Genomic DNA, 27839 nt, shown 5'->3' with positions numbered 1-27839 from the left:
CGTAATTTCCGTTCTTCTGCAGTTCCACAGGGGAAAATTCTATTAGCTGTAGCTTTGTAGAATATCTGAAGCCAAGTTTGAGCTGACAATTACAGATGAGAAGGTTAGCACTCCACAGTGCAAGTTTACTTTAAAAGCAGACAAAGTCTGGAGTCTAATTCCCAAGTACCACGTTGTGTATAGTCAGATGGCTCTTGCTGTTTTTGTAAATCCCATCCTGGCCTGTCCATCACTTACTGCAAGTTTGGCTGTTGTGTTGAGCAAAACACAGGGGTGCTGCAGGCAGTCTGAAGCTCATACTCATTTTTCCAGATGCTCAGAAAAAAATCAGCAAATGCTTTCTTAAGAAAGTGTCACAATGCCTGGTGTTAACAGAGAGAAGCACTGGGCAAAGTGCAAATGGTTCTCATAATTAAAAAGAATCCACACAGAAGAGAATCAAGGAACAGGAGCTGGATGCTAGGCTGGCCATGTACAAGTGGCACAGGATTTGGGCAAAAATATCACATCTCTGATTCCCTAAGGCAATGAAGAACTGACAAAAGGGAGAACTCAACAACTTCTGAGAACAACTGTCATAAAATCCTGCTACGTCCCTGCATTCCAAAGGTGACCTAAGGCCCTGCTTTGGCAGCAGCCCTTGGTACACTCATGGAGTGGGCACTATCTACATGGCAAAACTGAGGCATTATAAAATAAGAATGTGTTTTATTAGCCTTTATTTAGACTTACACAATATCTGAAACCTACTAATTGAGATGGAAAGTGAAAGCAAACTGCACCATTTGATGCACACCACTGATGTGGGACAGCAGCATGTTTGGACACTGCTGATCTCTGACAAACAACCTCGGTATTGCAGAAGCACAAGACCAAGCCTGGAAGATGACAAAAAGCAAAATGACCTTTTTGGTCATTTACATCCATTACTTACAGGGCTGTGTGCTGGCTGAAAAAGCCTGATGAATTTAGGCATATGCAGAGATGTAGAAGAGATTAATTAAAATAATTCTTGAATTGAAGCAAGGATTTCTTTACAGATGAGAAGTAGCTTAAAAACATAGGAAGTAATTCATATGCCATTTAGTTTGCCTAAATTTGACCTCAGTCAAAAGGAGAACTTTACCTGCACTCCACAAGCACCTATTTGTTTCTGATGAAGGGAATCTGCTCACCTTGCTGAGGCCATGGGCAGACTCCTGCCTGTGGATAGACATCCCCTGCCCACCCTACTCATACTCTTACTCCAAACCATCCACATTTTCCAGCAGGCATCACTTACCATCATACTTGGCTAAAACTGCCTGGACATCTGCATAAGCCTGTAACTCCAGAAGGGCCTCCAGGAGGTTCTCATGGATGTTCAGCATACTGAGAAGTGGAAACTCTTTCATCAACTGCAAATCAGTAAAGAGAAATAAATTACATATAGAATTGCAGTTGAACCACTGAAATACTTAATAGAAATCAGTACAATAATCCAGGATTTTTTGTTTCTGTTGTCTCAGAGTGTTAGAAACTGGCGAGGAAGCAGTATGAACAGGACTGCATTCCATAAAATCACAGAATGATCTGGGTTGAAAGCAAAGCACATCTCACTCTAACCTCCTGGACACCTCCTACTAGACCAAGTTACTTAAAACCCTATCCAACCATGATGTGAAAATCTAATGGGAAAATAATTCAATTAGATTCATTATGATGCCTAGAAATTAACTTAAAACCATTAGTAAGGACAATGTGACTGAAAACAATGGTTAACTCAGTTTTTTTACTTTTACTTACATCTCTCATCATTTTTACTGCTTCTCGTATTCTTCCAAGTTTCCTGGCACACATAGCTAATCTCCTTTTCACATATACCAATACATTGGTGTCTCTTCCTGATTACAAAGAGAAAAAAAATATTAGTCTATCGCTTTCAATCCTTACCTCTCCTAATTATAACTTCAGTTTTACATTTCTGCTCACACAAACCCAGGAGTTCATGTGACTCCAAGTCCTTACTCAGCTGTGCTTCATGCTGGGGGCTCTGGGAATGGCAGTTCTGAGATTTTCTATAAATCATTTCTCCTGCTTTCAGAGCCTGCTTGAAATATTTCTCAGCATCCACAATAGTTGTTGCTTCTTCTTCAGCCAGGAGGACATATGCAGTAGCACAACTGAAAAACGAGAAAAACTTGCTAGTTATTTTGAGGGATAAAGTTTATTATTTTTAGTATGTGTTAGAAGTATTAGAAATGGGCAAGATTCACTTATGTTTAAGACGTAAACATTTACAATATTAAAATTCCAAAATACTGACTTGAGTTCAAGGGGGGAGTGACAGGAAAGAAAGAAACCTTTTCCATTTTACAGAAAAACACACACACACACCTCCCATTTGGAGAAAAAGCAAAGGAAAAAATTGTTAAAGCAAGTTAAATTATTTTTCTTGAAACTGTAAAAATGGTAATTGTCTGGAAAGGTTTTTCTTTGGTTTGTTTTTTCAAAACCAGGAGGTTTTAAAACATCTTACACAAAAATAACAAGACAACGTAATAAAGTGGATCAGAGTTGTGGGTAAAATTCTTTGGTTTATGCTACAGAGTAATTTTTAATCCTTTACATGAGTGGCTTCTGTGAATTCCAAATACAGTTCTACCACAATGCCACCTCTGAAATACATGCTCTCATATTCAATTAAGACCATTCCATAACTGAAAAAGATTTCTCATTTGTTATTGCCAGTAATACAAGATTTAAGACAAAAAGCAGCACAAAAGATGCTTTTAGTTGGCCAGTTCAATACTTCAGGGCAATTTACAGCCCCATGTGCAACTCCCAGTCCAAAGAGTCCCCTTTAAGCATTCAGAACTTTGCTAAAAGTGAATTACTAGATGAAGAAACTGATAGTGTGCTCAGTATCTTTCCACTTAACCCTCACACTGGAAATTCAGCAAGTGAAGGTATAAACTTACTCATTGTTCAACTCCAGAGCCTGGTGCGCTGCTTTAATCCGGGCCTGCGGGTTCCTCTCCCGCCAGGCTTTCTGCATGACTGCAGGGAAAGCAGGGAAAGGCTGCTGAGGGACCAGGACACCTGGGACACACCTGGGAGCCACTGCAGACAACCTGCCTGCAGCCAGCTCTAATTAACACTCCCTCCCAGTCTGAAAACTCCCGTTCACTGTACAATTGTTATAAGGAAGAACAAATAAGTGTTTCAATTTCAGTCTCTTCCTACCACAAGCATCAAATTCTTGCAACAGCTCATTACACCCCAAATTTAGTTTAAGAAAGCAACACTAGCAGGAAGATTCCTCAGTGACCACTTGAGAACTCCCACACAGAGCACAGACACAGCTTACACAACTAGGCAGATGTACAATTTCTGAATTGCTACAGATTTTTGGAAACATTTCCCAAGATTTGTTGAAAGCTTGGCAGGAGCAATTGTTAAACACAGGTTCTTGCATAGACCTGCACAGAACTTCAATATCAGCTTTCAAACAGAACTTCAAAGAAAACAGTGATGGAGTAAGTGGTGTCTTGCACAGGTAGGGTTTTGTATTTAAATATTAAGTTGCAGCTGTGGCTGCCCCTGGATCCCTGGCAGTTCCCAAGGCCAGATTGGACAGTGGGGCTGGGAGCAGCCTGGGACAGTGGGAGGTGTCCCTGCCATGGCAGCAGTGGATCTGGATGAGCTGCAAGTTCCTTCCTACCCAAACCATCCTGGGATTCTGTTCCAGTATTACTTTTAGACAACTGTCAGATCATAAAAGGTTAACAATTTATTTTTAAATTTAAAAAGCACACTTGAGTGGCATCACATGGCAAAGCCAATTCAAGATGTACATTTATCAGCATATTAGAAAGCCTTCTAACAAGTAAAAAGGGTGAAATCTAATCAGAACTGTTCTTTGAACTACAACTTGAATTCAAAATTATGTCAATGCAATGATATTAAAACCCTCCCCACCATGCTTCCATTTGGTAGAAGTGAAAAACAACTTCTAGAAAAACAACACTCTGAGAGCTCCCATTTTCTGTGCAGGGTTATTAACTTTCACACCAAAAACCAGTCCTGAAAGAACTCCAAAACCTTACATGCATGGAGTTCTATATCTGGCCTATCTCAAGGATGATAAGAAAACTGAAGAATCTATACATGTTTCTTTTGGAACAAAACCTCCTGCTGTCCAACAAGAATAACGTGGAAAAATATTTGAGTTTTCTTTCGGAAACAAAATATTAGTCTTGGCTCAGCAAGCGAGACAATTCACTCCATTCTGTGAAATAAAAACACATCTTTCATATCAAACATGTCACAGCCAGCTGACAAGGAACACCTCTGGAATGTGACAAATTGACAATAATTCACACCCACACTGACAATAACCAGGTAAAGAACATTTTCTGCACTAAACATGTGGAACACAAAGAAAAAAATCTGGAGACTGCACTACTCATTACTAAGGTTTCAATGAGACCACATTTTGGCTGTTGAGAACATAATCCAGGTTTTCAGTATTGTGTTAATTATTTGAAATGTGTGAGATCTTAAAAAATGTCAGGACCCTGACAGCACTAAAGTTGTAGAGAATGCACAACATAAACCAACATGTTTCCACTAAATTTCACTAGACACTAAATTTCAAGGCCAGGTTGGAGGGCGCAGCCTTGGGACAGTGGAAGGAGTCCTTGCCCATGGTAGGGATGGAACTGGTTTCGTCCAGCCTAAACCACTCTATGATGCCCTACATCTATTAAACCTCTTCAGCAGCTAAGAAAGGCCAGTTTCACAGTGTTTGACACCATAACCTGCACTGCTTTGAAGTTCACTAAAAGCACACACCTGACACACACAGCAGTACCTGTGTCTGAAGGACGAAGTGCATCCGTGTCACACGTGAAAAACGTCTGATGATCTTGAGCAGACAAATTCATGTCATAGTAAGTAAGAGGCTCCTTCCCAGTCACCCACATGTACCTGAAACAGCAGAAATTTCACTAAGAGGCATTCCTAGAAATCAGCAATGCTGATACCAAGGGGATATCTGATGTGCCTAGTGCAGAAAATCTGTAATAAAACACTACAGTAATAAAATACTAAAGCTACCAACACGAAGTTTCAAGTACTACTGTTCAATAACCTGTAAAGTTCTGAACTGCTTGGGAACTGGCTTCCTAGAAAGCAGTTTTCCCATGAAGTAACACCAGGAGACTTACAATATAGTTTAATAAAAGAGAATTTAGATTGAGAATCACTGTCTCAATCTCTGAATAAAGTTTTTTTCCTGCTTTACTCTCAAAAAGTCCTGATGCTACAGTAATACTTTTGTTCTTAACATTGAAACTGCCAAAGGTTGGCTTGGTGCCTTTTGAACACAGGATTGGTATCAATCACCCCTATAATCTTACAGCTCTGTAGCTGTCTCCTGACATTACCAGTGCAAGCTCTGTGAAGAAGTCATGTGCATGCCCCGATTCAATTTAAAAATACGCAGTGGAAAGCAAGATAATTAATACCTGCTATACTCTGCCCCTCTGAAAAGATTGAGAGGATTTCGCCACACTTTGCACTCTGAGGAATTAAAAAAAAATAAGCACTTTTTAAATTAAAAGCACAGGAAGTATTACTTGAAGTTAAAATGCAGTAATGCAAAACCAGCTACGCTTTCAAAAGCTGCTTTTATTATTATGCAACTATCATCTTCATAAACTTCTGCTATTCCATATTTTTGCTCCCCAAGATTTCTGGGGTACAAAAGCACAGGGTGGGAAAATTAAGCAATGCATGTTCACTCCTGCAATATTTACCTTGCACGTATTTAGAACAGTAAATAACTAATATTACTGAAATAGTTTTAGCTAAAAGTTTAACATTAGCTAAATAATATTTTTAACAATGAATGGTTTAGAGTAAAAAAATATCATTATTTAGTTTATTTTCACTACTGCTAGCAAAACACTGAGAGATGTAGGCTTTGTCCATTTGTCAGAAGCACTAATGCAGAGCCAAAGCCCACTAGAAGGCACCTGGAAGCTCAAGGGAAGCTCTGGGACCCATCAAGAATCACCTGGCATGTTCTGCCTGCTGCTCTCACTGTCCCCCGCCGAGAAAGCCGCTGGGGCTGGGGGGCTGCTCTCTGCACCCCCGATGAGGGGCCGCAGGTGGCTGACAGAAACCTGCTCAATGAAAGATGTGCCGTATTTTCGGAAGTGCCACCACTCAAACACCTGTCACCGGAGAAAAAAGCACCAGAAATTGCCTTAGGTGACACCTCCCAGAAACCACGAGGGATGAAGAGTGATCACAGTGAATATATCCTCTTGCAAATCATCAGGGATGGGACTTATCTCCACACAGAGTAACACTAATGACCTGGTTTGGCCTGTCCTGTCATGCAGGATCACTCACAGAACATGAAAGAGACTGGAAAAAACCAGCAAAATTTGAGTCAAATGTTATGCTCCTCCCTGCCCAGGTCATTAGGGTAACTCATAAACTCTTTCAGAAGTCCCTGTATAGAGGAACTGGGAACAGAGGCAAAAAAACATTATATCCTCTTTTTCTGGAGAGGATAATTCAAGCTGTAGCCCTACCTGTAGTACCAAATTTGTAGTATTCAACACAGGTGTAGTTTTTTCATTTCACAAAAATAATCTAAAACAATAAAGGATAAAACTGCCCATTAAACTGAGATGTTCTGCTAATCAGAAAGAGAGAGGCTAACAAAGAGTTAACAGCAGTGACAAACACTTAGCAGAAATTTTGGGCCAAAAATATTACCATCTCTTTTTGAAGCCATTAAAAATACCTGCACATGACACCCTCAAGGGCTACACCAAACTGTCAGCCCTGGACCACCTGGGATCCTGTGCCTGGATCAGGTCCTGGTCCCTTCTCTCTGACCCAAGGGAGCAGCTGGAGCTGAGTCAGGGCAGTACACCATTCTGGCGTTCTGTACATGTTATTTTCTTATTCATACAGCCCCAACATACAACACAGCAAAAGAATTGCAAAGACACATCCGAGAAACTCCTCCTCAGCACAAAGGCACCCTCTAGAGTCAGATATTCATTCCCTTTACCCCTCAAAGTCATCTGAGGAGTAAAGCTGTTTAAAAATAAAAAAAAAAAGAAGTGGACTACTTACAAATATCAATCCAGATATAAAAGATGAAGTTACTGTAAGGGCAAAGTAGAATTTTGGAGTCAAAGTGCTTAAGAACACAGTCACTGTTAAGAGAAACAAAACCAAAGACTTAATAAGTAGAACTGAAAAACAAAAATAGCTTGTCTATTAAAGAATGCCAAATAGCATGCAAATATGCAGTACACTATAGCCCGAGCAGCTTTATAATGCTACACTGTTAGTTTGTTTGTATCTACCTATGACAGTCAAATTTTATATCCAACCAAAACAAACAAAAAACCACTGTACATTTCTAGACAAAGCATCTTATGGTTTCACCCATACACTGGCTAGAGGACACGACAAGCCAATGTAATGTATTATTTCCCTTTAAGACAAAATCATCCTGTTTTGATGCAAATTTCTATTCAGTGCTAAGACAGATTTTCCACAGAATTCTCCCTCCTGCTATGGAGAGCACAATGCAGGGAATGCAGTTATCTACTGGAGCTCTGCCCATGGTTTGGACTCAAACTGCACATCAGCCTCATCACCTGCCCCCAGGGCAGGCTGGACAGGGACGGTGGGGACCAGGACAGGGCTCCAGAGGACAGACTGACAGAGCACAGAGGGGACAGGGACAGGGGTGGGCAGGACAGACTGACGGAGCCCCAGGGGGAAGCACGGGGCAGTGCCAGTCCCCAGCTGTGTCCCTAACCCTGGGGTTAGGTGACAGCTCAGAGTGTCACAGAGTGAAGGGACGACGCACAAACAGCCCCAGCTCCCTTAGCCCTCCCGGTACCCCAGCCCTTCACCAGCCGTTTCCCCTCTGGACACGCTCCAGCCTCGCAGCGTTCCTGCGGAACGGAGCACCCGGCACGGCGGGGCGATCCCCGCCCCGCTCCCGCTGGACACATCTCCCGACACAGCCCAGCACGCTGCGGCCGCCCGGGCCTGCTCCACAGGCAGGGGCCGCCTCCCCCGGCGCCATCCGCCCTCACCGGCCGCCAGGCCGTCCCGGAGCCGCACCGGCACCCGCAGCACCGCGTACACGAGCCCGAGCCCGGCAGCCACGGCCAGGAGCCCGCGGGCCCAGGGCGCCGCGGCCCGACGCCGCAGCTGCTCCCAGCGGCGGAACGCAGCGGGTAGCCCCCGGCCGCTGCCGCTCCCACCACCGCTGCCGCTGCCCTCCGCCATCACCGCCGGCGGGGTACGCCGGGACAGGGGCGGGACAAGCACAGGGCGGGGCTCCGCCAGCGCAGGCTGCCCGCTCACACACCCCATCGCCGCTGCTCCAGGGCGAACGCGGACCGATCGCCCACCGCACCACAGCCGGGATCCCCGGAGGCTGCGGGACGCGGCAGGTTCGCCACCGCCGTGTTCCCGGTAGCGAAAACCGTGCCCGTTCCTATGATGGTGGCAGCATGGCATCTGCCCGCAGCTAAGATGGCGAAGGCCGCGCTTCCGGTCTGCAGCTCCCGGCCGTCTCAGCCTACGCGGCACGCAGAAACAGACGGGGCTCCTCCAGCGTGGGCAGCCTGCTCGTCGAGTCCATCACCGCTGCTCCGTCCGGGCATATCCCACACAATGACTGGGAGCCCCGACGGCTCCGGGTGGTGGCGGCTCTGTCAGCCGGTCCCGCGAGAACGCGCCCGTTCCTATGATGGCGGCCGCGTGATGTCTGCCCGCAGTTAAGATGGCGCCGCCAGCGCTCTGGGGACACCGCCCGGAGCTCCCGGCATGCACTGCGCGGGCCGGGCACACAGCTGCCAAGATGGCGGACCTGGAGGAGCGGGTGTCGGATGAGGAGAAGGTAAAGGAACGGGGTGGGCGCCCCTCCGCTGAGGGCCGGTGCCGCTGCCCCCGGACAGGCAGTGGGTGGGGAGGTGCGGGCGAGCTCGCCTGGTGCTGGTCTGCGAGTGCCTCAGGGCGGGCGGGTCCCCGAAACCACCGGGCCGCCGCCGCCCGGCTGAAGGAGCAGAGCAGCATTTCCTTAGGCATGTTCCTCAACAGAGCAGCATTTTGCCTTCCGATTTCCTCGTTGCCTTCCGATTTCCTCGTTGCCTTCCGATTTCCTCGTTGCCTCAGTGCAGCTGAGGCGTCTCGGCCGGTCATTGTGCATGAAAGTGGACATGGCCTCAACCTAAACCAGGGGAGGTTTAGGTTGGACGTCAGGAGGAGTTTCTTAACAGAAAGGGCGATTAGACATTGCATTGGTGGAGTCCCCATCCCCGGGCATGGTCAAGGAAGGGCTGGACGTGCTCTGGTGTTGTAGACAAGGTGGGAGTCAGTCACAGGTGGTGATCAGTCATCACTTGGTGGTCTTGAAGGTCTTTCCCAACCAAAATGATTTTGCGAAAATGTATTTTCAGCGCTGTTTTTCCCAAATCAGCAAAGTAACCAGCGTGTCTAGAAGGTGCTTTGCAACCTCTTCACTTCCCAAACGCTCTGAGCGTGTCGTTTGCTGCTCACCCCAGCTGCTGACAGGAGCTTCGATGTAGATCCTACAAATTATACTGGATGGAAAGGACTAAGTAGGAGCAAATAGAGCCATAATTATTTTAGGAAAGGGGGAAATGAGCAATTTGTTCCTCTTGTGTAGGAATGTGGGAAAGTTACAGGCTGCAAGTTCTCTGCCAGGTTAAGCGCTGCTGTCTATACACAGTAGTTTAAAAATACACTGTTACTCTTCCTTACCTCTAAAAAGTGTTACATTTAGTGCTTGCTTTGTTTCTTAACGTTCTGGAGGAGTTGTTCAGGCTCATGGATCTTCAAGGATCCCACAGGTCCAGGGGTTGCTTTCATTTTTTGCTTAAACTGCAATTTCAGCTTAATTTCAGTGACATCATTTATGAAACAAGCAGAGCTTTAGAGATGCAATTCAACCATTAGTCGGTATTTTAGGTGATGTTTGAAATAAGTCTTCCAGAGGAAAATTGATATGGCCTTTAGAACACTCCATTTCAACTAACTCCATGCCTCACACAGGCAGAGAAGGATAAACTTAAGGGAGGATCTGAAAGAGAAACATACACAAAGATTTACTGTAGTATGTGACTATTCAGATGAGTCTAAAACGTTATGTATGTTAAATTTTAAAATCTGAGCTTACCAGTACTTTAAAGCAAAAAACCCAAAAACATCAGTTGAGCAATGAAATTAATTTATTCCATCCTCCAAGCTTCACTCCTTTATTCTCTATGGGTGTATTGTATTATAGGTAGGAGATTAATTTCTCAGACAGGCTGGGAGAGCTGGGGGTGTCCAGTCCAGAGAAGAGAAGGCTCCAGGGAGACCTTAGATCCCCTTCCAGGACCTAAAGGGGCTCCAAGAGAGCTGGAGAGGGACTGGAGACAATGGCCTGGAGTGACAGGACAAGGGGGAATGGCTTCCCACTGCCAGAGGGCAGGGTTGGATGGGATTTTGGGAAGGGATTCTTGGCTGTGAGGGTGCTGAGGCTCTGGCACAGGGTGCCCAGAGCAGCTCTGGCTGCCCCTGGATCCTTGGCAGTACCCAAGGCCAGGTTGCACACTGGGGCTGGAGCAGCCTGGGACAGTGGGAGGTGTCCCTGCCATGGCAGGTGTGACACTGGATGGGCTTTAAGGTCCCTTCCAACCCATCATTCTGTGATTTTCTTTTAAGTCCTTTGAAATCTTCCCTGTTTTGCTCAAGTTCATTCTGCTGCTCTTTTACCAGTTTAAACTAACGGCTGAGCAGCTTCTCTTCCCCTCAGACACTTTCCCCATTTTAGAAGCAGGAAGTTAATGCTGCAGAGCAGAAATGACACCTGAAATGGCCCTGTGGGCCAGGAAATGGGGCAAGCTGTAGAAAGTCCTATTTTGGTGTTTCTGCAGAGAAGCATCCTGACACTGCCCTCCAAGAAACCAGCTCTGAAAACCAACAACCGCTCAAGTGCTTGATATTTGAAATTCATCACTCCCCAGCCTATTTCTTGCACTCCTGATTTCAATACTTGACTGAAATGTTTTGTATTTTATTGTTCAGTGAGAGGCAGGGCAAGGGACGATTAGTCAGATGAACACTTTCCACTTGCAGCTTTTGCTTTGTTCAGAGCTGGGTTTGTAATTACATTTGATTGAAGTACAGAGGCCTTTCTGTGTTGATTTAATTTTGTTCATCCTTCCCAGTGAGAGAATTTGTGGAAGACTGTAAAAATCTCTCATGTAACACTTGGGGTGTTTTTCTGTTTGTTGTTTGTTTTTTCCATAAGGATTTCCTTATGGGAATCCACTGATCCAAAGTTCAGCCTACTAAAAGAGTGACCCCTTAAACAAGGGTTTCATGTTCTGCAGCCTCAACATCATTGCATAAATTTATAAGATATTCAGTTTTATAGCTTTTTAGAGGCCTTTGTTTTGCCATATGTTAAGCACCTTATAAAAGGGAATGTGTTGATGTGGAGAGTTAATTTGCAGGGTGTGTTCCAGTGCTGTCCTCCCACTGAGAGGGATCCCAGCATTAGTGGCAGGTACCTGAGAGAGGTTCAGCAGGGGCTGCTCCGTGCTGTGCTAACAGTTGTTAATCCTTTCTTGCTTAGGAAAGCACACAGTGTCCTGTCAGAAATCTTTCAGTCTTTTGGGGCAGACTCTGAGCAAAGTCCACTGAGGATATTGAGCTGCAGGGTCTCTCCAAACTGCGAGGCTCTCTTCATCACCACCCAAATTTCTGACAGTGAAATTTGACAATATTGTGGCACCAATCCGTCCTAATTACAGCTCTTTAAATAGTGAAAGTTTTCAAACAGTTTAAGAGCTCAATTTTTAGAATTGCTGTGTACCAACCTAAAACCAGAAGATAAAGAGAAAATGGTTTTATGTCCTGCATCATATCAATTACACAAGATACTGTCTTTTTAATGTTTTCTTCATATTGCTTAATTACTTCAGGCATACAGAATGTATATCTATTTTTTTAAATCATTGCTCATTTGGAAGACAATCTATTTTTATCTGAAGCTCAATCCAGTTAAGGCAGAATTGTTACTTGATCCTGCTGGAATAAGGCAATTACCTTTTGTTTGGAAAAGCACTTATTTCTTTTCATGGCTTGCTTTAAATAATAGCATGACAAAAAATTTCTAATTAAAACAGGGAAGACTGATGAGAGGAGCAAGTTATTTCCAGCTCTGGTGATAACTCAGGTGAAGCAGTTGGATATATATACACATTTCTTTGTTTTGCTGCCCAAAATGAGAAGTAGAAAGCAATCAGAGTTGTAATGAGCAATTCTGCAGTCACTTTCAGTAAATGTCTTGTCAGACCAGAGAGGCTCATTGGTCAGCTTTGTTAACTGGGCTTATCAGAGGAAGTGGGATTTTTTTTATTATTCTAAGGAAGAGGTTTAATTTTGTAACATTTCCTCTTGCATTTCTTCCAAGATCTTTCTATTCCCTTTGGTCCTGTAAAAGCCATAAAAGATTTGATAATGAAAACCATAAACTCCTACTAACTCCAACAGAATCAATACCTGGACCACCTAAATTCTAACAGTGCAAGGCATGTATATTGGATTTCAGAGCATGTGTCAGTTTTATTACACTTTTAGAAGGGTCAGGGTTTTTCTTTTCCAATTCAGAGTTTCTGCACATTGAGAATTGGCCTTTTCAGTTATTGATGCCTTCATCTCCACAGTCCCACGAGTCTTCAGAGAATCTCAGAATGGTTTGGGTTGAAAGGGACTTTGAGGATCATCCAGTTGCACCCCTTGCCATGGGCAAAGACACTTGCAGTGGAGCAGGCTGCTCCTGCAAGCCCTGTCCAGCCCTGCTTTGAGCAGTCTTATGAGGCTCTTTCTGTCTTGACAATGCATGCCTGGATTTCTCCCTAAACCTGCCACTTTCTGTCACTTCAGAGTTGGTTTTGTTGATGAATTGCTTCAATATGTATGAACTCAGTAAATTATCCTTTGTCTTTAATTACTTTTCTACTTTGTTGTAGGTGCGTATAGCTGCAAAATTCATCACTCACGCACCCCCTGGAGAGTTCAATGAAGTGTTCAATGGTAAGAAGTTGAGGAAAAAATGATCTGTGGTGTTTCTTCTAATTTTATCAGTTACAAAAATCTAAGGCTGTGTCACACCATACTGCTTTTAAGGTTAATTGGCTAGGGAAAGCATGCAGTCCTCCTGGACTACTTCTGCTTAATGAAACTATTTAAACATTTTAATGTTTGTGTTTGTACAGTTGAAAATAAAGTGCATAAAGAGAAACATTTGATCAAAAAATGCAGTAACACACCTGAACCCTTTCTTTTCCAGATGTCCGGTTATTGCTTAACAATGACAATCTTCTCAGGGAAGGAGCAGCACAGTAAGTACTCAGATTTCAAACACAAGTCAAATTACCGTTAGAGATACTTCTATTTTCTTATAGCCATCGTTCTGCAAGAGAGAAAACCATTTGCTGTATTCAGAGCAATCTTCTGTAATTTCTTACCCCACCTAACAAAATATTTAATAAAAGGTGTGGATGATTCTTATTAAAAGCTCTAAATTGGAGTTTGTACTCTATAACACTGACAGGAAGGCACTCTGCCAAACAGTTTAACTCTACAGCAGCAGGATGTCTGATGGTGTTGAATCATCTGATTTATAAAGTAAGTGAAGCCTGAAATATTGATTAATCCATAGCCTAAGTCTACAAAAAGAACTGCCCTCAATAAAAAGTTTTCAAAATTTGTTGTTTGCTTTCAGAGCTTGATCAGAAGGTGCTTAAATATTACACATACAAGCTTTTTGATGCTAAGATCTATTTCAAGCTAGGTGATGTGTTAGTCAGCAAGTCTTCACATAAGAAAATTGTTGTAAATACTTGTCTATTCACTTGTTTGTCTTGCTGCTATCTAAATAGTAGCTGGGGTGTTCCTGTTTTGCCTTGGCTTGCTCACATATCCCCAGGCTACCTGCTGTTCTACTTTTGAACTCTGTATTTTTCTGATCATCACTAAACAAACCTGCTTTTAGACCTGGGGTTTATAACTATCTACAGTAGAAGGTGTTGGAAAGCCTTTAACGGTGCTTGTGTGCATTATTTGCCTGATTAAGCTGATATTTGCTGTAATTTAATCACACAGCAGAGTTGAGTCAAAATAAATGTGCATGTACAGCTAAAGTTGGTGTTCTTCTGATCCTCACAGTGCATTTGCACAGTACAACATGGATCAGTTCACTCCGGTGAAGATAGAAGGGTACGATGACCAGGTGAGAGGAAACTTTGTACACCTGAGGTTTTTATCACTGCACTGTGAAATAGCAATAAAAATGTGGTTTTGTCAGGATGTTGGCTCACAGGTCAACATCACCATCAGCTGACTCACTCATTCTGCTCACAAGGTGCCACCCCTGCTCCTTCCCCCACACATCATTATCATGACAAATGTTCTTCTATAAGAACAAAGCATAAGCAAGATATTCTCTTCAAGTTCTGTGTCGTACTTCTTAATAAATCCAGTTCATTGCTCCTTAAAGCTCCATGCTGAAGTTACTGGAATTTTACTTAAGAGTGTGAATGATTAAAGATTACTGTCTATTTAAAGCTCACTTATAAATCCCTGTGTTGCTACTCGCTTACAATTCCTACTGACAGTTGTTAGTAGATTCTTAATTATTTGTTTGGTTTATTTTTCTGCAATTTTAATCCATTCCCAGCTACCCTAAACAACAAACTTATCTTTGTTGATACAGAATCATTGGTTTGATGTAGTGATTATACCTAATACTATCCAGTCTATGCCAGCAAAACAAGTCTTTTCAGGATTTTTTTTTTTTTTTTTACTTTTTTTTTAGATCAAACAGCAAGTTGTAGAGAAGCCAGAAAGCTGCCTGGCCATCTGCTCTGTTCTCTGATCCAAGCTCTGACCCAGCTTTTCTGGTGTCCCAGATATGTTTGTGGGAGGCATGTATTAGGAGAGGTGTTCATAGAAATAGCTTTGATGAGAAAGTTACAGTACAGTCTGCAAAAGAACAAAACCTACCCCAATAAAGTCAATATTGAGAAGCCAAAGAATTAAGGTGAAAAAGAAAAAAGATTGGAATGTGTAATGCTGCTTTGCTGTCTGCTTTAGTTGGTGTACTTTAGAAGTAGTCACATCTATGTACCATTCTTGCCCAGAGGTAGAGCTCATGGAACATGGCAATAAATAGTAAATTCCAGAGTAAAAATCTCTGTTTCCTTTAGAAACAAAGAAGGAAAACAGCTAAAATAAGTTTAAGGGCAAAGCAGCCTGCTTCTATTGTAAGGATACCAAATTTTAAGCCAAATATATACATTATTGGAGTTCAGCCTTTTCTGGGACAGAAGTCTAAGTGCAGTGTGACTTTGGAAAGCAAAATTACCTTCAGCTTCCCAACAACTACTAATTTGAATTATTACTGAAAATATTTGGTTTTCTTTATGTGATCTTACAGCTCAAAGAAAGAACCTACTGTAGTACTGATATGCAAGGAGGGAAAAATGCAAAATAACACATCTATAGCAGTCTAAATGTATCATCATTTCAACTTCTTTTGCAGGTCTTAATCACAGAGCATGGTGATCTGGGCAATGGCAGATTTTTAGACCCAAGGAACAAGCTTTCCTTTAGGTTTGATCACTTGAGGAAAGAGGCGAGTGACCCGCAGCCCGAGGAGGCAGAGTGGGCTCTGAAGGCCTGGAGAGATGCCTGTGACAGTGCCCTGAGAGCCTATGTCAAGGACCACTACCCCAATGGCTTCTGCACTGTGAGCATCCCCTTGTTCCCTGCAAGTGCTGCTCTGAGTCACTCCCAGCCAGAGCAGACTGCTGGCAGAGCTGGGCAGTTCTCCATGCTCACTGGCATTTGGCTAACTTTGGAATGACAGTTCCAGAGAGGGTGCAGCTGTCTTGGTGTGCACTGGAGGTAAAGGTGGATTAGACCTTGTTCAATGGTGTGACTGCCAAGCACCTTCACACCTTCCAGTAGTGAAATACCTGCCAGGGGAGGTGTTGGACAATATAACTTGTGGTGCATGTTCCCAGTGAGGTGCCACCACAGCAGCCTGCACCCTGCTGCCAAGAACAGACATTAAGAATGGCTTTCCTTAGCTCTTGGGCCTTTTTAACTCTTTTTCTAAATACAGGTTTATGGTAAATCTATAGATGGACAGCAGACAATTATTGCCTGTATTGAGAGCCACCAGTTTCAGCCCAAAAACTTCTGGTAAGACAATTTCAACATAGTGTGTTTTCTTCCTTTGCCTGACTCCTCAAACCAGCCCATCCTCTAGCTCTGACATGGTCTGAAGGACAGGGAGTTTTGGGCATTCTTTTCCTTCTGTAGTCTGTTTTCCTTGCAGTCCCCTTGGCACTTACCAAAGCTCTTCCTGTGACTTCTCCAGGGGAAGAGGCATTAGCAGAGCTGGGTAGATACTCCTTTACATGTCTGGGGCTTCTTTGTACTGAGGCTGCATTATGTTCATCTGGGCTGCAGAAATTTAACTCCATGCCATCTAAATCACTAAATCCCATGTGGTATTTATTGGTGATAAAACAAAATCAGAAACAACTTTCTTGTTAATTTGGTTCTTTTTCCTGTTAGAACTTCTTGGAAATAGTTTTTCATGCTTGGATTGCTTTTAGGAACGGGCGTTGGAGATCAGAATGGAAGTTTACAATCACACCACCAACAGCTCAAGTGGCTGCAGTGCTCAAAATCCAAGTGAGTTATTTTTCCTGGCAGTAATCAGAGAAGCTGCATTGTGCTTCTCTTACACAAATGCACTTGGCTCAGAATGAGATACTGAAATGCAGCAGAGATGTCCTTCTCAAGTCAGGATGTTATTAAGCTAAACAATTCAAGAAATCAATTCTTAAATCTAGTATTTCAGGAATAGTCTCAGGTCTGGCCATTGGTTTATTATGTAGCATTACCCTATAGGTCTCCACTTTGCTTCACTTTGTAAGGCTAAAACCTCTACTTTGAGTCTTTTATAATTTCTCTTATCTCTAGGCGTTTACTGATTAACATAATCTTCAACAGTCTTGACAAAGAATGAAACCTTTTAGAAAATCCATCCTGCTTTTAGTCTCTATGTAAGCAGAGAAGATGCTCTGTTGAGCCATTTGGGGGCTCAGGAATTCTGGAGTGAGTGGTTGTGATAAAACCTGCATTCTGTCTTTTTGTTCAGGTCCATTACTATGAAGATGGCAACGTCCAGCTGGTTAGTCACAAAGACATTCAGGATTCTGTACAGGTGTCAGTAAGTATGCTAAAAGATTTTTATGATAAGCAACTGTTTTGTTCCTTAAGCAGTTCATGAAGCATGCACTGCTATGACCGCATTCTCTTGACTTTGAAGTGATTTTAGGGTGAACAGTCAGTGTGGTGTTTAGAGTCACGTAGGAGTCCCAGATTCCCAATTGCGTAAAATTCAATCTTATAGAAAGTCTCTATTGGAAAGCTTCTCTTGGAAGTTTGGGTTAAAGAGGACAGAATATGCTTTTCTATTTCTGTACAAGGGAAAGAACAGTTAGAGACATAACCAAGGGAAATAAAGAAACCCTCTAGTATGGTAGAGGGAGCAACAGCTGCAGAGTGACTCATTTTACCATGAAGGTTCCTTTTTGCTCACTAGGGTGCAGCCCTGTTCCAGTTTGGAGCACAAGCTCTACCCAGTATGTAGTAAGTGAAAAGAGGAAGCCCAGCTACAGCCACGAGGCACAAGCTGATGATGTTGCCTATTTTATCTGTACTCAGCCTATCATTTAAGAAGAAATCTATTGTGTAGCTCATGTAAGTTACTCTTAAACATACAAACATTTTTTTTTTCTCCTTTGCAGAGTGATGTCCAGACTGCTAAGGAGTTTATTAAGATCATAGAAAATGCAGAAAATGAGTACCAGGTAAGATCAGTGATAGTTAAATAAACCATAGAATCATATCAGTCTCCATTTGCAGTTAGTTGAAACATGGAAAACTGACCTCTGGTTCTGTACCTGGCTGAATCTGGTATTTACTGTAAGAATTACTTAGAAAAGGACAGTAGTATTTAAATAATATAGTTACAAAGCTGTGTTGGAATTAACTATCAGGTTTGCTGTATGGTTTTTTTTAAGGATTACAAATGATTCCTGGAACAAGCGTGGGAGGGGAGTGGGTAGGTCAATGTATTATCCTCTGACAGTTAAAAATACTGAGGAGGAAATTTGTGCAAAGTTTTTACATTGTCCCAGCCTGCGTGCAAGGAGACTGAAAAGAGATAAATCAGTGCAAGACCTAATTAGAAGCTGCTGCATTACAGGGGAGGTGAATAAAGGGCCTTTGACTTGCGCACACTGGTGATGGCATTATTCATTTAGTTAAAAGTGTGCCTTACACCTTACAGAACGGAGTTCGTGGCTTTAGCACTAAATTGAGCTTTCTCACAGTGTTTTATGAGTGCCCTAACCCAATCTGCTTGCCCCTGCAGACAGCAATCAGTGAAAACTACCAGACCATGTCAGACACCACTTTCAAAGCCTTACGCCGGCAGCTGCCCGTCACCCGCACCAAGATTGACTGGAACAAAATCCTCAGCTACAAGATTGGCAAAGAAATGCAGAATGCTTAATGCAGAAACAAGGAGGTGTATGAAACATTCGTGTGCAAAAAAACAAATGTGGTCCTATGCCAAGTAGATGGTTTCTAAACCAGAGCAGATTTTTAGGGCTTTCAAAGTTAACAGGTTTTCTAGCCTGAGAGGGAACCATGGAACAAATAGTTGTCTTTGTGTTTTGTGTTTCCTGCCGCATAAACTTCCTGTTGTAGCTGCATTTAATAGGTCATTTAAATTCAGCCATTGATGGCTCAGAAGTATAGCTGTTTTCAGTCTCTGGCTGGAAAACTTCCTAGCTGGAAAAGCCCTAATACTACCCCAGGAGAGGGTGCAGAGCGTTCCCTTCACCTGTATCTAGCACTCCAGGTATCCAGTACGTTTGTCAAACCTGCCAAGAGCTCACAGTGCTGCAAGACTCAGTAAGTGCAAGACAGTGAGTCCTTGTGTCTCCTTATTCCCAGCCTCCACAAAGCAGATGCCTGCAGGTTTAGATTTTACTGTAGAAAAAGAGTTTACAGGATCCTTTACAGAAATCCCTACTGACCCAGCTCTTCCAGGGACATAACTTTTTTTTAATCTGAAGATTTGAGCCATGTTCCCGAAAAGTGAACATCTTTGTTCTCCCCTCCCTTGTGTATATACGGTTACCAGACATCTGCATTTTTACAGAACTACAAGATGAGTCACTGCTGATCCACAAGGGCTGGATGGTGATTAAAAATGCAAATGTCTACAGAATAATAGGTATGTTGTGCTTTAATGCTTTGTGGCAGGTTCATAGATTTGTATCACAGGTGTATGGATGGATAGTGTACAAAATAAATAAACTTGCACCAAAGTGGAAGAAAAAGTCCTTTCCATTTGTCTCAGTTGTGGACGGTTTCTTGTCATGCTTAGAGGGGATTTTGGAATAAATCTCTTCTGCATGCTTGCTGTGCATTACTGTTTTCCTCCTCTAACATCAAAATTAGCAGTCATAACAGTTTCTCTGAAGGGCAGGATGAAGAGATACACATACTCCTTTCTCAGATCTTGGAACATGGATTCACTGCACAGTGAACCTCCTTTGGTGAACTCCCTTTGCTTTGTTTGCACTTGGTTATCACTGGGCGCCTTGCAGGTTCTGGTTTTTAAACTGACTCATGTCTTCTTGTTTATAAATACACAAAGGAAATAAAGGTTGGGAAGAGAGCAGTGGGGTTGTCTGCACATTACACTTTGGGTTTTGCACAGTAACACCACAAAATCAGTGTTTATACTTTGTGAGTTTTATCTAAATAAAATATATTTGTATTTGCTGCTGAGACTGACAATTCATCCATAAGGCATCCTCTGTATCAACTAGTCTAGTGCAAATACACCAGACTTTGTTTAAAGCCATTTGTGTCTGCTATTTCATGGTCTCACTCCTGTTCACTCCTCTAGGAAGTGTTTGAGTCACCATTTTTGAAAGTGTTCAGAAACATGAATGTGGCACTTCAGAACATGGTTCAGTGGTGAACACGGTGCTGGGTTCATGGTTGGACTTTAATGATCTCAAAGGTCTTTTCCAGCCTTAACAGCTCCGTGCTTAGGCAGGGGTGGCATAACTCCAAACCCATGGGTGATGCTCCCAACCCTGGTACAGGAGCATCAGTCATGGGAACTCCAAATTAAATAAAAAAAAAAAAAAATTAAAAAAAAAAAACAAAAAAAAAACCACAGAGCTTTAATGCAGCTCCTTACCCTGGAAAAAAAGCAGCAAGGAGATAATTCCACTCATCCTCGGTGTCTTACTGTGACACCTGCCTGAGACACTCCTGCTCATTTCCTACCCGGGACAAAGCAGGGGTTTTGGAGGTTTGCAGAGTGCTGTGCACGGAGCTACCCACGGGCAGGTTGATAAGAGGGCTCTCGCTGCGGCAGCACCCAGAGGAGCTGAGAGCCTCAGGTGCTGTGGGCTGCGGATCCAGGAAACCGCCGCAGCGATTCCAAGAATGTGAAGCTGAAGCAGGGCCCAAGATAAGACTACACACAACACAGCTTTTATCTGCCTCAAGGCTAGTCTGCTCCTGGGTTACACTGCAAGCACTTCACCGCTGCTCCAGCCTTAAGAGCGTTTCTATCTCTGTCCTTCTCCAAATCTTTAGCTAATCATCCTTCAGATTGGCTCGCTCCCTGCCTCCTGGCCTTTCTCCCCCACCATCCTTTGCAGCCCCGTTATCTCCCCCCGAGCCGGGCTGGCCCCGGGCCGCTCCCCTTTCGCTTTCGTTTCTCCGTGTGCGACCAGCCCGGCTCAGCCCAGCCCAGCCCAGCCCAGCCCAGCCCAGCCCGGCTTAACCTGGCACTCCTCGACTCGGCACCATCTCGGCTCGGCTCGGCTCGGCTCGGCTCGGCTCGGCTCGGCTCAACCATGCCGAAGTTCACCGTGGCGGAGGCCAGTTTTTGGGGGTGTCAATTCTTGCAGTTCCTGCGGGACACGGACCGGGAGCAGGAGAGCCTGCGGGAAACGCTGCGGACCATCTACAACCAGGAGTTCCGGGGCAGGTGAGAGCCGGGCAACATCACCTGGGACAGACCCGGGCCAGCACCTCCCAGTCCCGGGCCAGCATCCCCGGTGCCTGGCCAGCATCACTGGTCCCCAGGCTTGTCTGTCTCACCTTTCTGGGACGATCCCCAGCTGCGTGGGCACCCAGAAGCTCCTGGGGATGCCCTCGGACATCCACTGCCCACCACACTCCCCCACCTCACCCTGCTGACACCAATCTCACCGACCTTTGTGCAATATGACCACTGTTAATCATTGGCAAAGCCGGGCTCAGTGCATTGGTGGGACTGGGAGGAGGTACCTGGGGAGTTATTCCTCTGGGAGCACAGTGGCTGTGCCTTAGCAGAGCCAGCACCTGTGCCAGCTCAGCTCCTGAGCACAAGCATGGACAGGGGCTGCATGGCTGTCAAGGCCAGCACTGAAGGCTGGAATGGCTGTGCCATAGCTGGAACAGCAATGGCACAGCACAGAATTGCTGGAGCAGCCAGCAGGGATGTAAGATTCGCACAGGCCAGTCCTTCTTCCTCTCCTGAAGCAGAGGGGCCCTGCTGAGACCCCCCTCACCACAGCCTCAGTGTCCTGCTTCATGTTCCTGCTTGCCTCACCTCTGCCCATGGCAGCCAAGCCACACTGCCCCACACAAACCCTCTCCCCTGGCTCTGCAGGACTGATGCAAGGACACCCAGTTTTTCCAGCATCCTGTATGCGCTGAGGACAAACCACCAGGCTCAGGTGCGCGGAGAGGTGGTGAAATTCAAGGTGAGTTTGTGCTGGGGCAGTGCCCACTGGGGCTGGCTCCTCAGAAGCCCCTGCAGCATCCCAGGGCCACGCTGACTCTGGCTACTCCTCACAGGTGGAGAGGCGAGTGGTGGTGGCAGACCAGTACCCGAGACCCAGAAGGAATGCACAGAATTCCGTGTCCATGTCTGCCTCAGGACAGCAGCTCAGCTCTGCTCCACAGACGCCCCAGCACTGGTATGAGTGGCAGCACCTGCCTTGACAAGGCCCCTGGAGCCCCAACCCTGGCTGGGAAACCTGACCCTCCCTCCCCACAGGGCTGAGCTCAGTCGTGGGAAGCACGGGGTGGAGATCGTCTCGGACTATGACCAGGGCAATGGCAGCATCCGCTTCCCAGTGGTGCCGGGGGAGCCCCGCACCATCACTGTCCATGTGCAGAACCGTGGCACCGAGGTGGTGATGCTGCAGCGGTTCCAGCCACGCCAGCAGTCACCAGAGCTCTCCTTCACCGATGAGCAGGGGGTAGTGCAGGGCCAGTCCCTGCTGCTGCACCCAGGTAGGGTCCCATCCCATCCCATCCTATCCCATCCCATGGATCCCATCCCATCCCATTATCCCATTATCCCATTATCCCATCCCATCCCATCCCATTATCCCATTATCCCATTATCCCATCCCACCCCTGCTCTGCCCTGCAGAGACGATGCAGGACCCAATCTCACACTTCACCACACAGGTGGCCTGTACCCCATCCAGGTGCGCTGCCTCACCACCTGCAATGGGCACTTCAGTGCTGTGCTGTTGTTCGAGTTCACCAAGGAGCCGGACAAGCCCTTCAGCATCTCGCGCTCTGTGGCTGCTGTTGCCGAGAGCCAGCTGGCCAAGGACCTGGGGCCCTCGGCCCTTTTCCAGCCGTACACGGCCAGCCTCCCACGCCTTGTCACTGTCATCACCGAGGATGGCATCCCCCCTGACAGGTATGTGGTGAAGTCACCTGCTGCCATCCTGAGCAGAGGGGCCCAGCCTGTTCTCCAGCCAGGAAAGGCTCAGCTCCTTGACTGAGCATCACAGGACAGGGCTTCAGCCCGTGTGATGGCCGTGACAGTGGGGTTGGGGACACTGTGTACTCACTGCATCACTGCTGTCCCCTCCACCCAGCTCCCTGAGAAATGAACTGGAGAGGGAAATCCCTCTGGGCACCTACCACTACCCAAAGAGCCTCAAGGACACGATCCTGCTCGGACCCAAGAGTGCCAGCTCCAGCTGGGCTGCCATGCGGTGAGTGCCAAGGGCTGAGAGCAATGCTGACATGTTCCTTGAGTGCCAGACTGTCCCTGGGACACGCTGACATTGCTGCTGCCCTCAGCTCGCTGCTGGAAGCACCTCTGCAGGCTGAGAACTACCACCAGAAATTCCAGCTGCTGCTGCACCTGGAGGAGATCCAGATGGAGGTGGACATCCGGCGCTACGACATGCAGGACGTGACCATGGTGCAGGACAGGGCGCTGCTGGTTCTCCACGTGCGTAGGGGCTGAGGGCTGGGAGGGCTGCTGGCACTCCCAAGCTGCCTGGCATCACTCTGGCCCCTTGGCACAGGTGCCTGGCGTGGCCGAGAACCGCCCGTCCGTGCTGAGGGGGGATCACCTCTTCGCCCACCTGAGCAGCGAGCGGGAGTGCTCCCCTCTCGTGCGCTACAAGGGCTACGTGCACAGCGTGGAGCTGGACAGGGTCAGGCTGGGCTTCTCCTCCAAGTGAGTTTTGTCTGCTCCCAGAGATGCCAAAGACCAGCAGTGGGTTGGAAAGGGCCAGGAAGGATGGCAGAGTGTTCCTTGTGCTGCTCACACCGTTCCTTCCTAGGCTGCAGAGGAAGTTTGTGAAAAACCTGAAGTTCGATGTGACCTTCACCTTCAGCCGGCTGCCGCTGCAGGTGCAGCACCGGGCAGCGTTCCTGGCCCTGCGCCACAGGCTGTCCAGCCTCCTCTTCCCCTCTGCCTCCTGCCACCAGTCCCTCTGCCCCGGCCCCTTCCAGCCCCGGTGAGTGCAGCTCTGCACGGTGGGAGATGGGGGTCTGGGGTGGAGGCTTTGCGGCTCTGGCAGCGCAGCCTCTGCTCCCACAGGTGGTTTAACCGTGAGCTGGAGACCAACGAGGAGCAGTGCAAGGCCGTGGCCCACATCGTGACAGGGATGTCCCGGCCAGCCCCATACCTCATCTTTGGCCCCCCTGGCACTGGCAAGACGGTCACTGTGGTGGAGGCCATCAAGCAGGTGAGTGGCCAGTGCCCAAATCCAGCCCTGAGTGCTGCTGCCTGCTCTTGTCCATGGGGCTCAATGGTCTCACCTCCTCCTCCTCCCACCCAGGTGTGGACTCGCTTCAAGGATGCCCGTATCTTGGTCTGTGCCCCCTCCAACAGTGCCACAGACCTGCTGTGCCAGTGCCTCATCAAGGACATTGCCCCTGAGAATGTCTACAGGCTCATCGCCAGCTCCCGGAACTTCAGGGAGGTGCCCACTGATATTGTGGTAGGTCCCTGCCCCTCCACCCTGAAATTCTGATAGCACACCTGGGCTGATGTCCCCCAGGACAGTGGGACCTCACCCAGTGCCTGTGCTCCAGCCCTGCTGCAACTGGGATGAGGAGCAGAGCAGCTACGAGTACCCAAGCAAGGAGAGCCTGAAGCAGTACCGGATCATCATCACCACACTGGTGACAGCAGGAAGGTCAGAGGAGCAGGGATTGTCCCCAGCATCCATGGCAGGTGGACCCAGGGCTGCCCTGCAGCCAGGCTGTGAAATCCCTCTGGGATTGAGCAAGGAGGGGTTGGAGGGGGGCAGGCAGCAGTGGGGGAAATTCTTCCTCTGTGGGAGGATGAGGATGGAGGGTAGGAGAGGAAGGATGGCCTGGTGGGGCAGGATGCTGAGACAGCCTCATTCCATCTCTCCTCCAGGCTGGTGTCAGCCAATTTCCCCCCTGGGTTTTTCTCCCATGTCTTCATCGACGAGTGTGGCCGTGCGGTGGAGACGGAGAGTGTGGTTGCCATTGCAGGTGAGTGCTGCTCAGCTCCTGGCCCAAGCACCAGCACCTCTGCATGGCCTGGGCTCCTTCCCAGTCCCCACTGAGCTCTCCCTGTTTCCAGGGCTCCTGTCTCCCATGGATCAGCAGACCAACCCCAAAGGGGGGCAGCTGGTGCTGGCAGGAGACCCCAAGCAGCTGGGTCCTGTCCTGACCTCACCACTGGCCCTCCAGCACGGTTTGGGTAAGTAGGGAGAGGGCTGGGAGTGCTGCAGGCACCCCACAGGGGCTGAGAGGCCTTGTGGGGAGCCACAGGATATCACTGGGCACAGGCACCTCGCTGCTGGAGAGGCTGATGCTGCACAACCCCCTGTACAAGAAGTCGGGTGGAGGATACAACCCACAGTTCATCACCAAGCTGCTCTGGAACTACAGGTGGGGCAGAGATGGTGCAGGGATTGAGCCAGGCAGGGATTGCTGAGCCTGGCTCTCCAGGATCTGGGATTCCCCAGAGCCTCACAGTGCCCCAGCTGGTGTGGGAGGAGGGAGTGCACCTCTGTCCTGGGTGCCTGAGAGGGTTCTGGACCCCCTTGGCACCCACTCTGGGCACTGTCCTGCCTCTGCCAGGTCCCACGAGGCCATTCTCAAGATTCCCAATGAGCTCTTCTACGACAATGAGCTGAAAGTGTGCAGGAGCAATGGGCCTGACATCCGGAATGTGTATTGTACCTGGGAGGAGCTTCCCAAAAAAGTGAGGGGCGCAGGAGGGACCGACCCAGGGGGATCCCCGAGGCAAAGGCAGAGCAGAGCCAAATGTTCTCCATCCCCAGGGTTTCCCCATCATCTTCCATGGGGTTTGTGGGGAAGATCAGAGAGAGGCCAGGAGCCCCTCGTTCTTCAACACGGCCGAAATTGACGTCCTGGTCCATTACCTCAAGAAGCTGCTGCTGAGCCGGGGCTCGGGGAGCTGCCCCACTGTGTCCCCCAAGGAGATCGGCATCATTTCTCCCTACAGGAAACAGGTAAGGGACTGAGCTCTGCTCAGGGCGTGGGCAGAGAGCTCCCTGAGGGACAGGGAAGGATGGGCAGCCCCAGGGCTGGCATAAGGACGGCCTTGTGCTGGCTGGGTGGCTCTGTGGTGGCTGGGTGGCTCTGTGGTGGCTGGGTGGCTGTGCTGGCTGGGTGGCTCTGTGCTGGCTGGATGGCTGTGGTGGCTGGGTGGCTGTGGTGGCTGAGTGGCTGTGGTGGCTGGGTGGTGGCTAGGTGGCTGTGGTGGCTGAGTGGCTGTGGTGGCTGGGTGGCTGTGCTGGCTAGATGGCTCTGTGCTGGCTGGGTGGCTCTGTGCTGGCTGGATGGCTGTGCTGGCTGATTCTGCCCCGTGCCTCCACCCAGGTAGAGAAGATCCGCAAAGCCATCACCTGCCTGGAGCCCGATCTGCAGCGGCTGCCGAACATCAGCCAACTGAAGGTATGTCCTGGGCACAGGGGAGAGGAGGAACACATCCTGCCAGGGAGGAGGGAGCCCTGCCAGCCCAGCCCAGGGTGCTGCTGGCCCCTCAGCTGTGTCCCTGCCGCAGGTGGGCTCTGTGGAGGAATTCCAGGGCCAGGAGCGGCTGGTGATCCTCATCTCCACCGTGCGCAGCTGCAGCACCTACCTGCAGCTGGACCAGACCTTCAGGCTGGGCTTCCTCAAGAACCCCAAGGTACTGCCTTGCCCCGAGCAGCCCCTTGTTCCTTGGCATTCCCTTCTTCCCTCTGCTTCTCACAGTCTGTGGAGCTGCTCTGGGTGCTCGGTGCCCCAGCAGAGCTGCCTGCCCCAGGAGGGGCTGCGGGGCAATGAGAGGTGCTGCAACCAGCTAAGGCCCTCCTGCTTGTTCTCCTCAGAGGTTTAACGTGGCCATCACCAGGGCCAAGGCCCTGCTGATCGTGGTAGGCAACCCAACTGTGCTCAGCAAGGACCAGCATTGGTACAGGTGAGCTGCTCCTGGCCCTGCCCCAGGCACTGCTCACCTGCCCCTGCCCCCTCCTGCTCCTAGCACCTGGAGCCCCATCACACCCCTGCCTCTGCACCTGCAGGTTCCTCAGGTACTGCCAGCAGCAGGGGGGCTACACAGGATACCCCTTTGAGGATGGGAGCACAGCTGAGGACAGGATCACTGATGAGCTCCACTCGCTGCAGCTCGGTGTTTAGCACCCAGGTGGGCAGAGCTGGCTGCTGTCCTCACAGCAGCAGGGCCAGGGTTACAGCTGGACCACTGGGAGGCTTCTCCTGCCGCAAACAAACAGGGCTCACGACAGGGTTTTGCTTAGGGCTTGCATGTCTCCATCTCAAAGTCAGGGGCCAGTGCTGCTATGAGGTTTCTCTGCAGGAAATGCACCTGGGAAGGGAGGAAAAGCCCCATGAAGCTGCACCCTTCAGCCTGTCCCTGGTCTGCAGCAGCTCCTGCTCTTCTGTCTCAGTCCTGGGGTGCTCCATGCATCCCTATGGAGATGGGGCTGGACCCACCAGACCAGAAGTTGTTGCCAACCTTTGCTGCCAGCCACAAAGCCCACACCAGCTCCAGACTGGGACAACTCTCCCTTTTAATCATTTTTTGACATGACTGTGGCAAAACAATTCTCTGTGACCGGTCTGACCATTCAGTGAAAGGCTTAAGCCTGGAGGCTCTGGCCTGTAAAGAGCTCCCCTGGGTGCACAGGGGAACTTACTGCTGCTGTGCTGGGTGACTGGGGACAGCAGAGACCTGGTCTGGGACAGGCTGGCTCAACTCCCCACTGGGCAGCTGCCTGGCCTGAGAGCTGGCATGGCTGTGCAGGCCATTTCTGTTTCCCTGAAATAAATGTTTAGAGAAAAGCAGTGTACTGTTGAGTGCTAGG

General features: G+C 47.7%; 3 protein-coding genes and 1 long non-coding RNA gene across 7 annotated transcripts in view; 2 read left to right on the top strand and 2 right to left on the bottom strand.

The window, feature by feature from the left end:
- ST7L (suppression of tumorigenicity 7 like) overlaps positions 1 to 8346 on the bottom strand; it is a 21094-nt gene extending 12748 nt beyond the window's left edge. For both annotated transcript variants that reach the window (XM_056511635.1, XM_056511634.1), the window contains exons 1-9: positions 8121 to 8346; positions 7141 to 7223; positions 6062 to 6221; positions 5511 to 5565; positions 4856 to 4971; positions 2961 to 3039; positions 2008 to 2162; positions 1786 to 1883; positions 1283 to 1397 (exon numbers count right to left, since the gene is read on the bottom strand). In XM_056511635.1, the coding sequence (XP_056367610.1) occupies positions 1283 to 1397; positions 1786 to 1883; positions 2008 to 2162; positions 2961 to 3039; positions 4856 to 4971; positions 5511 to 5565; positions 6062 to 6221; positions 7141 to 7223; positions 8121 to 8316 (1057 nt within the window). In that variant the 5' untranslated portion in view covers positions 8317 to 8346. The remainder of the gene's footprint in view (positions 1 to 1282; positions 1398 to 1785; positions 1884 to 2007; positions 2163 to 2960; positions 3040 to 4855; positions 4972 to 5510; positions 5566 to 6061; positions 6222 to 7140; positions 7224 to 8120) is intronic.
- Positions 8342 to 19541, top strand: CAPZA1 (capping actin protein of muscle Z-line subunit alpha 1). The gene is made up of 10 exons (XM_056511636.1): positions 8342 to 8932; positions 13077 to 13140; positions 13397 to 13448; positions 14275 to 14338; positions 15650 to 15856; positions 16235 to 16314; positions 16734 to 16812; positions 17282 to 17353; positions 17934 to 17996; positions 18563 to 19541. Exons 1-10 carry the CDS (start codon positions 8816 to 8818, stop codon positions 18701 to 18703), a joined length of 939 nt encoding a protein of 312 aa, XP_056367611.1. The 5' UTR covers positions 8342 to 8815; the 3' UTR covers positions 18704 to 19541.
- LOC130263817 (uncharacterized) lies at positions 8940 to 21449 on the bottom strand. 3 transcript variants are annotated; one of them, XR_008842394.1, is made up of 5 exons: positions 21328 to 21449; positions 21009 to 21190; positions 13377 to 13519; positions 11613 to 11921; positions 8940 to 10135 (listed from the first exon to the last, which is right to left on the bottom strand). It is a non-coding gene; the product is annotated as an uncharacterized LOC130263817 (long non-coding RNA). The 3 variants fall into 3 exon arrangements; XR_008842392.1 differs by lacking the exons at positions 8940 to 10135; positions 11613 to 11921 and adding an exon at positions 11971 to 12538 and having other exon boundaries at positions 21328 to 21424; XR_008842393.1 differs by lacking the exons at positions 8940 to 10135; positions 11613 to 11921 and adding an exon at positions 12050 to 12538 and having other exon boundaries at positions 21009 to 21446.
- MOV10 (Mov10 RISC complex RNA helicase) lies at positions 21081 to 27839 on the top strand. Its single transcript, XM_056511633.1, has 22 exons — positions 21081 to 21214; positions 21881 to 21974; positions 22069 to 22190; positions 22271 to 22509; positions 22690 to 22930; positions 23112 to 23231; positions 23320 to 23473; positions 23550 to 23704; positions 23811 to 23987; positions 24071 to 24218; positions 24312 to 24473; positions 24568 to 24671; positions 24899 to 24996; positions 25088 to 25207; positions 25296 to 25398; positions 25591 to 25714; positions 25794 to 25985; positions 26356 to 26430; positions 26540 to 26665; positions 26847 to 26935; positions 27039 to 27160; positions 27332 to 27839. The coding sequence occupies exons 1-21, from the start codon at positions 21081 to 21083 to the stop codon at positions 27151 to 27153; spliced, it is 2892 nt and encodes a 963-aa protein (XP_056367608.1). The 3' UTR covers positions 27154 to 27160; positions 27332 to 27839.

This window comes from Oenanthe melanoleuca, chromosome 26, assembly GCF_029582105.1.
Source record: "Oenanthe melanoleuca isolate GR-GAL-2019-014 chromosome 26, OMel1.0, whole genome shotgun sequence".
Classification (NCBI taxonomy): domain Eukaryota; kingdom Metazoa; phylum Chordata; class Aves; order Passeriformes; family Muscicapidae; genus Oenanthe; species Oenanthe melanoleuca.
Note: the sequence above shows the minus strand (reverse complement) of the source record. Positions and strands in the feature narration are given on the sequence as shown.

Bases quoted from the DNA above. Each gene is read 5' to 3' on its own strand.
- CAPZA1 (XM_056511636.1), top strand. From the start codon at position 8,816: ATGGCGCCGCCAGCGCTCTGGGGACACCGCCCGGAGCTCCCGGCATGC. The intron at 14,339-15,649 runs GTGAGAGGAAAC...CTTCTTTTGCAG, and splicing joins TAGAAGGGTACGATGACCAG to GTCTTAATCACAGAGCATGG. The intron at 16,315-16,733 runs GTAAGACAATTT...GATTGCTTTTAG, and splicing joins TTTCAGCCCAAAAACTTCTG to GAACGGGCGTTGGAGATCAG.
- MOV10 (XM_056511633.1), top strand. From the start codon at position 21,081: ATGCCGAAGTTCACCGTGGCGGAGGCCAGTTTTTGGGGGTGTCAATTC. The intron at 21,975-22,068 runs GTGAGTTTGTGC...TACTCCTCACAG, and splicing joins GAGAGGTGGTGAAATTCAAG to GTGGAGAGGCGAGTGGTGGT. The intron at 22,510-22,689 runs GTAGGGTCCCAT...TTCACCACACAG, and splicing joins GTCCCTGCTGCTGCACCCAG to GTGGCCTGTACCCCATCCAG.